This window comes from Orycteropus afer, unplaced genomic scaffold (assembly GCF_000298275.1).
Source record: "Orycteropus afer afer isolate SDZICR_OR568_19922 unplaced genomic scaffold, OryAfe1.0 scaffold00859, whole genome shotgun sequence".
Taxonomy (NCBI): Eukaryota; Metazoa; Chordata; class Mammalia; order Tubulidentata; family Orycteropodidae; genus Orycteropus; species Orycteropus afer.
Window position 1 is genome coordinate 213860 of NW_006922446.1, and position 9529 is coordinate 223388.

At 41.9% G+C, this 9529-nt stretch overlaps 1 protein-coding gene across 1 annotated transcript in view; it reads right to left on the reverse strand.

The window, feature by feature from the left end:
• The window catches only part of SLC4A8 (solute carrier family 4 member 8), a 69103-nt gene that overhangs the window by 12832 nt on the left and 46742 nt on the right, over nucleotides 1–9529 (reverse strand). The window contains exons 16-20 of the mRNA XM_007958158.2: nucleotides 8731–8844; nucleotides 4778–4939; nucleotides 3644–3895; nucleotides 1957–2025; nucleotides 637–810 (exon numbers count right to left, since the gene is read on the reverse strand). Of these exons, the coding sequence (XP_007956349.2) occupies nucleotides 637–810; nucleotides 1957–2025; nucleotides 3644–3895; nucleotides 4778–4939; nucleotides 8731–8844 (771 nt within the window). The remainder of the gene's footprint in view (nucleotides 1–636; nucleotides 811–1956; nucleotides 2026–3643; nucleotides 3896–4777; nucleotides 4940–8730; nucleotides 8845–9529) is intronic.

A 9529-nucleotide genomic window follows, 5' to 3' on the forward strand; every position in this document is an offset into this window, starting at 1 on the left:
GCTGCTTATGCACAGGGATACAGCTCAGGGGGCAGGAGTGTATGGAGGGATGGACACTGGGAAGAGGTAACTATGGGGAGGAGGTGGGAGGGGAGCTGTTGCATTGTGGTAAACTGTGGTCTATGACATGAGACAAAGTATATGTGAACTGCGATACGGAAAGTGAATTTGCTCTGTAAATCTTCACCCAAATCACAATTAAAAAAAAAAAAATTTTTGTCTTCACCCTGGGTTTTAGGAAACAGCATGTTGGTCACATGTTGGCCCACACACAGTTCAGATTCCCTGGTGTCCTTTTTAAAACCTTTGCTCCAGGTAGAAAAAAAGATAAAGATGTCCCAGTCACTTAGCAATGCTAACTCTCTCTCTCGGTGGCTTAAAAAGTGCAACTTTACCACTTTAGATACTTCTAATTACAAGAAATCCTCAAGTGAAGCTAAATTATCTTGAAGTACTATGAAAGTTATTGCAAACATGAAGAATCCTCTCCATGTCAGATTCACTAAGAAAAAAAAGTTGGTGGCCTTGAAAAACAAACATGGCAAACTCCTACACACCTATATCCACACCTCTAGGTCCCAAAGAAAATGCTGCTGCTGCTGCTGCAAAAACAAAAACAAAAATTAAAAACCTCACCATCATTGGAAAGACAATGGCAGCTGGAGAAGCCTTGATGACCCAGAGCAGGACAAGGCAGGTCAGCTGGATGAGAGTGAAGAGGTGCACTTTGCGTAGTGGCACATGACGTAGGTAGCTGAAGTCTGGCTGGTGCTTTGCAGGCATCCCAAAGAGCTTTAGACGGTCAAAGAACTGAAAGGAGGAACCAGCATGCACTATTAGGACCCTTCTTGGGTCAGAAGCCTGATTAGACTCATTCACATCTATTTTACAACCTGCTCTGAAAGCCCTAACACTATTTCCACTGGACAGAAACAGAAACTGAATCTCATAGAGATCAAGTACTTTGGCCAAGCTTGCTAAGTAGCAGAGGCAATATCTGAATCCATCTTTTGTAATTCTAGGTTCAAAGTTCTTTCCCCTGTCTTGTACTGTGACCCCTGGGATAGATCTTTCTCAAGGAGTATTGAAAACAAAACAAGCTGATTGCATCTTTCTTCTTATTATCAAAACTAAATATCTTGCTTGTTCTTTGAGGATTTCAGAGCTCTTCATTGATTATTTATAGTAACTAGATCAAATGAAACCTCATAACATTCTGGATATAGAAAATATGACCATCCTTATATTTTAAACAGGAAAACAGAGACACAGAGAAGTCAAATAAGCTGCCCAAGGTCATATTAGAAGCCACTGGTTAAGAAGGAATGACTCTGGACATTTATAAAAAACAAAAAGGAACCAATCACCAATAAAAGAAGCTAAGTTATCATATCATCTGAGGTACTCAAGTTATTAGTGACAAATTCCTGAATTTCTCTGCTCGAAAGACTCAGAAAGAGGAATGAGTTAATAGGTGGGAAACAGTAGAGTACGACAGGAAGTGATGTCTGCTTACCTGGAGCAACTTCCACTACCCTCCTAGTCTCTTTACCAATGTGCCCCCAAAGTTAAACCCTGTCCCACACACTCTAGCCTAGAACTACAACTAGCACTATCTCATTTGTGAGGAAGAAAGCCAGTTTGGTTCTTGACCAACCTTTCAGATCCAAATTTATGAGCACCTAGCAAAGCACCTAGAGTTTCCTAAGTGCCAATAATTGTCTGTTGATTAATTAATGATTGAAACCATATCAGGCCACCCTGGGAGTCTCTGTACCCTTATGCCAACATGACTCTATTTTGCCCATATTCAAAGAAATGTATAAAATAGCAAACCAGCAAGACCAGGAAATGATTTCTCAAGAATTGGTTTGTTTCCCTTGGGTAGCCATTCCTCCCTGGCCAGGACAAGTGAGCTGACAGTGAAGACATTGCCCTTGCTAACCCACACAATACCTGAATTCCCTGTAGTGAAGAGACTCCCATATAGAGGAAAACTCCATAAAGTACTGGCATTGGAATAAACTGGAGATAGAAGGGCAGAAGAACCAGAAATTAAATTTTGTATCATGCATAGTAAACTTAAGATAATATAACATTTTAAATTTCCAAGAGGAAACAAAGTCACAAAAAAGCTACTTGTGAATGCATTAGTTTCTGTTACCTTTGTGTGACTTAGAAGTAGAAGTGAAAGCAGAAGTTGAGAATGATAAAAAAAAAAAATCATTTTTTTTCTGAGATAATCACACTGAAAAGTATAACTTGGCCCTGATTGAATAATAGGCCTAACATCTTACCCCATGTGGCTCTTTTTCTCCATGGGGATGGGCAGACAAAGACAGATACACACAGACACACACACACACACAGACACACATCTCGCTTTTACAGAACTGACTCCTTTTTAATCTTTTGTAATCACACAAGCATCTTTTCAAGGGTTTGATGTATTTTAACATAGTCTAGACAAGCTTCCTTGTTTACTGACCAGAGAGTTGAAGACAGCAGTGGAGAGGTTATGTTGTCAGAAAGGGAATAATTTTTGGGGAAATATTAATATTATTATATTGCACTCGGATATACATACCAAAAATAAATAAATAACCAAACTCACTGCCATAGAGTCAATTCCTACTCACAGCAACCCTATAGGACAAATTAGAACTACTCCATAGGGTTTCCAAGGAGCTCTGGTGGCGTAGTGCCTAAGGCGTTTGACTGCTAACCAGAGGCTCGCTGTTCAAACCCACTAGCCACTTCTCAGAAGGAAGATTGGGCAATCTACTTCTGTAGAGATACTGCCTCAAAAACCTAAGGAAGGACTGCTATGAGTTGAATTGACTCCATAGCAGTGAGTTTGGTTTTTATTGGGTTTCCAAGGCTGTAAATCTTTAGACCGCCTCATCTTTCTTCCATGGAGGTGCGGGGTAGGTTCGAACTACTGACCTTTTGGTTAGCAGCTGAATGCCTTAACTATTGTACCACCAGAGCTCCTTGGAGAGAGAGAAAGAGAGATCTCCAAAAAAAATCAAACTCACTGATGTTGAGTCAATTTCTAAACTGCTTTTCTTCTCTTCCTCCGTATCTTCCCCCACCTCCATGAAGCATGGCTGGCTTCATCTCTTTTGAAATGCTATCTCTTCAGATCTTCTCTTATCAGTCTAACTAAAATAGCATCCCTTATTATCTATACATAGAATCCCTAGGTGGTGCAAATGGTTAAGTGTTTGACTGCTAACCAAAAGGTTGACCATTCAAACCCACCCAGAGGTAACTTGGAAGATAGTGCTGGTGATCTGTTTATGAAAAGTCACAGCCTTGAAAACTCTTATGGAGAACAGCTCTACTTGGAAATACATAGGGTAGCCATGAGTCAGAATCAATTTGATGACAACTAGTTTGTTTTGGTTTTGTTTATATCTATAGCACCATAGACACTGTAGATTACCTTTATATAATTTATCACACTCTGTAATTATCAAGTATGTTTTTTAACTACATATTTTCTGTCTTGCCCCAAGAGAATAAGTCTTGAGGGCCGTACCATTTTTTGAGGGTGTACCACTGTATTCCTAGTATCTAGCAGGATGCCTGGCATACATCAGGCACTTGGTATTTGTCAAGCAAATGAATTAATGATTACCTTTAATATTGTTGTCATGAAGACTGAGCAACCCATCAGCACAAAGATCATAAGACCTGTTACTCTCTGTTCTCGGATGCCCAAGAACTTGGGCTGTTCTCCTGGAGCAGAGCACTCAGATTCCAGCTTGAGGCTATTCACATGTGTGATGGACAGGACAGTTGCAGCCACGAACCAGGGAAGACCCATGATGGAGCAGACACCCAGCATGATAGCCACCATCAGCAGGTCCAGGTGGTAGCCACAGCCTTTCTGTGTGGAAACAGAGTTTCTGTCACCAGCCAGTGGGGCTGGCTACAGTGGGGCATAGAACAGTGAGCTAAGAGTTTCAGACCAAAGGAGAGAAGTGTATATAGGTAAGAAGGAAGGGGTCCGGGGATTCCGAAGGAGTCTTGAATCCCCTCCTAGTTAGGAGGGAACAAGGAAGAAAAAGGGAAACCTTAGTCTGTCCTACACATATCCATTCTTTATCCAAGTGATCCCAGATCTCACTCTGGGTCTTACACACTCAAAGATCCATCCTTCCCTGGCAGACCAGCCATGATCTTAAGCCACATCTTGACTATTCTGGATAATAGACACTACAGAAGTTGAGAATAAATGTCTTTACCGGGTTCCTACAATCCTTGCCAGATTTGACCTTGCCTACTACAAGTAAGGAAAGAATAGAAATGTAAAGCATAAAGACTCTCATTAATAACTGTACTGAAATTAACCCTACTTCTCTAGGATCTTTGGGCTCAAAATTCAGTCAGGAAACCGATGGGAGGATACTTGCCTATAAATGACAGTGGCATAGACTCTGACCTGAACCGCAGGAAAACGAGCTGTGTGGCTGCCTAACCCAGAGCATGTATCTACATAAGGACCACCACGTATTCTAACCACCCACCTTCCCTGTGGATTTGAGGGGAGAGTAACGGATTACAAGCTTCTTTGACATCATTCTGCCATGCTCCAATATAGTCTCATCTCCAAACCAATCTCTGTCACTGATGGGGGGAAAGGAAACCTCTTAGGAGCCCCTTCCATGACTGCTTTTATCCCAGTTCTACAATTCCTGGTCTGAATGGCCTTACCCTAAAATTAAAAAAAAAAAAAAAAAATGCCATTTAGGCCAGAACTTCTTGTTACCTTGAGCTTATGTTCCTTCCTGTTAATGATGACAGCTGTGATCTGCTGATCCATGAATATTAAGATCGTACAGAGAAGAGCTGGGATAATTGCAGCTATCACAGTCCACCAGGGATTGGGGCCAATGGGACTAATAATCCACCCCCGATCATCTCTTGTTGGCTAAGGGAAGCAAATAAAACAAACAAGGCTTTATTTTTGTATTTTAAATTAACTTAGGGAAAAACATATCAAACTGAATCACAATATCCACACTTCTTTTTAATACTAAATGAGATTCTTAAATTATATATATACATACAAAAAGAGAGACAGAAAGAGAAACTCCTTAGAAAATCTATGACCTTGTTTCAAATCTCCTTTGACACAGTCAATCCTCTGGTGTCAACTTCCTGTGGAATATTAATTATTCCTGTGCTTTCTTCCACCTATTTCCCAAATCCCTGGGCACAGAGAAAGCAACTTTATCTCACATTAGCAAGAAAAATATAATTAACAACTAAATCTGTTGTTAAAAAATTTTTAAAGACTTCCAAAGACAAATATAAATAGCTTAGATGATTCTCCTCACTGCTTTCCTCCAGAAGCCATATAATGTGTGCCGACAGCACAGATGAAGGCAAAGTGGAGCCAGAGGCACAGAATCTCTGGGCTTAGATTAAATTGGTCCAGTGGCCTTCTATCAGCAATGAAAACAGGGGCCCAAGCACTAGAGACTAGAGACAGGGGCCCAGGGGTACAAAACTGCTAAACTTGGGACTTGTTTGACCTAGGAACCTTGCAAATGTTCCTACAAGACTACATACAGTTCAGGGTATGCATGACATACCTGAAGTCTCCTAGATCCTCAAACCACAACCGACCTCCACTAGGTACTCTGAGTAAGAGAAGGATAAAAGGTGGTCCAGGAGGATAAAAGGCCAGTGACATCAATTCGCCCAGAACTGACCAAAACTCAGCAAACAAAGCAAAGCCTGTTATACCTGAAGCATTTGGTTCCATATTGATCATGACTCTAGGATTCAAAGAGTCTTCAATGATACCACCAAGTCCCAAATCAAGAGGGATTATTTTCTACATGTGTGCAGAATCTATGTTTCCTTAGTAAGAATGTTCTAAATGGTAGTTAAGTTTTCAGGACAACATAAAAACGTATTAAACAAGAAGCATTAACTCATTAGTAATAGTACTAGCTTTCAGATTGGGTCTTGAGAGCTGAGGGAACCATGTGATATAATAGGAAAGGAAAGAAGAAAAAAATTTCTCCTCTGCTTCCTGAAAGCAAGACCTGCCATGAGCAACACTTCATCATTCTCCCATTTCTCTTCTCTCTCTCCCATCTCTCAGATGCCTCCTTCCAATTGTCCCAGAACTCGGTGCCTTCTGACTATCTTAAAACTACCCTCCATGATTCCTTTCCCTAAGGATGGTGTAATGCTCCCAAATTACCTATTTTTACATAAAACCCACTCTTCTGCAGGGTCTTCTTCTAGGTGAGCTGACCCTAACTAGGTATTAGAAAGCTGATTGCACTCATTCATCCAAAGGTGAGAAGGACATATTCTCAGAGGTATTATATTTTTAAAGTGAGTGTTTCTTAACCCATAAATTTCTAAGTGGTGATATTTTAGCAAATGTGGTAGGTCAAGGTTGTGTGTCAGCTTGGCTGGGGCTGGTTGAGTGGCTGGGCAGCTGCTGGTAGTTATTCCCCCTGATGAGACTGGCAATAAACCCCATGATGGATCTACCACAAGCAGCTGAGTAGCTGCTTTAGGGATGTGCTCTGCTTCCTGTATATAAGAAGCAGCTTTGGGAATGGTCTATAGCTGATAGCACACTTGAACCTTGCTTGTAGCCAAGGCATCGTTCAGCAGGCTGTCATGCTCTGTAGCCAAGGCATCGTTCAGCAGCCTGTCATGCTCTGCCGATCTTGAGACTTTCAATGGACTTGAATCAATGGCCTGCTGTGTGGTTTGGTAATAGTGGGACTGTGCCATTGACCTTGGGTTCATCAGCCTCAGCAGCCAACAGGTGCCTGAGTGAAGAGATGCCTCTAGTTTCAGTGGGCTGGGAGCAAGAGGCAGATCTGAAGCCCAAAGTTGAGGGGCTTTCCCCCAGCCCCTAAAGCCTGGCACTTTGAACTTGGACTTCTAACCTGCCAAACTGTAAGAGAATAAACTCCTGTTTGTTAAAGCCATTCCATTTGTGGTATATTCCTGTCAGAGCAGCACTAGGTAACATAAACAGCAAATTTAGCAAAATAAAATTTAAAATTTTCAGGCAATATGGAAAAAAAAGGTATTTTTAACCAGGACTGTTTCAGGTAGAGAAAGAGAAAAGAGAAAGGGAAGCCAAAGACCATGAATTTGGGGGCATTTACAAGTCAGGGACTGCCTTTATTTCATCTGCCTTCTCTGCCTCTTATTTTATGATTCTCAGCATCACTGAGTGTGCCCAGTTTTCTCTCTCCTCCTCTTCAGATCTCTATGGAAATCTATGGAACTGAGCTCAACTTTTCCATATTCTCTATTTACTCAGTTAAAACCCCAAAACTGAAATTGATAAGGAGTTTCTATGTATTGATCAGGAGCTCTGGTAGAGTAGTGCACTTGACTGCTAACCAGAAGGCTGGTGGTTCAAACGCACCAGCCACTCCTTGGAAGGAAGACTGGACAATCTAATTCTGTAATGATAGTGCCTCGAAAACCCAAGGAGGGGTCGCTATGAATTGGGTCCGACTCGATGGCACACAACAACAACATGCATTGATCACTTGTTTTACTTGTAGTATAGTTTTTTTTAAAAAAAATCTGGTGATGTAGTGCCTAATGCACTTTACTGCTAACCAGAAGGCTGGCGGTTCAAACCCAGCAGCCACTTCTCAGAAGGAAGGTTGGGCAATCTACTTCCATATGATACTGCCTCGGAAACCCAAAGGAGGGGTCACTATGAGTCGGGTCTGACTCGATGGCACATAACAACAACAACAACAACAAATTTTTACGGAAGTAAATTGCCCCATCTTCCTTCTGAGGGGCTGGTGGATTTGAACTACCAACCTTCTGGTTAGCAGTCAAATGCCTTAGGCACTATGCCACAAGAGCTCCTTACAGATTATATGTTGTTGTGTGCTGTCGAGTTGGCCCCGACTCATAGCGACCCCTCCTTGGGTTGCCGAGGCAGTATCACTACGGAAGTAGATTGCCCAACCTTCCTTCCGAGGAGTGGCTGGTGGATTTGAACCTCCAGCCATCTGGTTAGCAGTCAAGTGCCTTAGGCACTATGCTACCAGAGCTCCCTATAGATTATATTGTTGTTGTTGTTGTTTGCCGTCGAGTCGGCCCTGACTCATAGCGACCCCTCCTTGGGTTTCCGAGGCAGTATCACTACGGAAGTAGGATTGCCCAACCTTCCTTCTGAGGAGTGGAGGTATATAAATAATCAATGAAACTGGGTTGAGGAGACGCAAATATTACTCTGCCAGGGGCTCCAGATACCAGATGAGGCCCCTCTTAGCTCCATTCCCCTTGGCAATGGCAAGAGCCTTGAGGGCAGTGACTGAGTCCTTTAGCTCTTTCCTTCTTCCCAGTGCTTTTATCTAGTTGATGCTCAATGAAAGTGCTGTTAACCAGACTTGTTCTGGGGATCCACATTACCACAGTATCTGGCATATATTTATGTAAATAGATCTTAATACTTTAAAACAGTAAGTGGCATTAGTGATAATAAATAATACTTTCCATTAATTAAATAATCCTAGTTTCTTCTGTTCTATGTTCAGCCAAGGCTGGAGAGTTTGCTTTTCTGAATGGCAAGGCATAAATAGCAAGGACCATTTGAAGGACTACAAAAGTCATCTCACAGTTGCGATATGGAAAGGTCTTTAACATCAACTTGGGATCAGAGTCTATGAGACTACAGGAGGGTACCAAGTACCCTGAGATTCTGTTTACCTTGAACACGCTAGGAACTTGAAGCTTCGGTGATGGGACTCCAATCAAAAAATCAATAATCACCATTGTGAAGATAGTGAGGAAAACAGCAAAGTCACTCACCATGGAGCGTACCTAGCATGAGAAAAAATTGGAAAAGTGTTTCAGTAGGTTAAGCAGGGTAGAAAAGAATTTAGGATTATAAGTTTTCAAAATCCTCAGAAGAATGCTTTGATTTTATAGTTGAAATAATACATGTAGATGTAATTAAGAATATATTAATACACTCAAATCAATGACCATGGAGTGGGGATATAATGGAAGAAGGCAAGGTCCATTTGCACCAGACAAAAATCTTGGCATCATCATCATTGATTCCTCTTCTCCCTAATACACTGCACATCTATCTACAAGTATTTTTGGCCCTGCCTTCAGAACATATAAAGAACCTGAACACTTCTCACCACCTCCATTGCTCACACCCTCCTCAAAGCCACATCACCTCTCGTCTGAATAACTGCAATAGCTCCTAACCCTGTGTGGTAGTTCAGTTTGGGTGTCAACTTGGCTGGGCTGCCTGAATGATGGGGCAGGTGGATGAGGCTGGTAATCAACTTCATGGTGGAATCTACTGTGAGCAGCTGAGTAGCTGCCTTAGGGAATACGGTCTGCTTCCTGTATATAAGCAGAAGCCTTTGGGAATGGTCTCTAGTTTATGGCATGCTTGGACCCTGCATGTAGCCGTGTCGTTGTTCAGCAGCCTGCCATGCTCTGCTGACCTTGGGACTTAAATGGACTTGAATTAATGGCCTGCCATGTG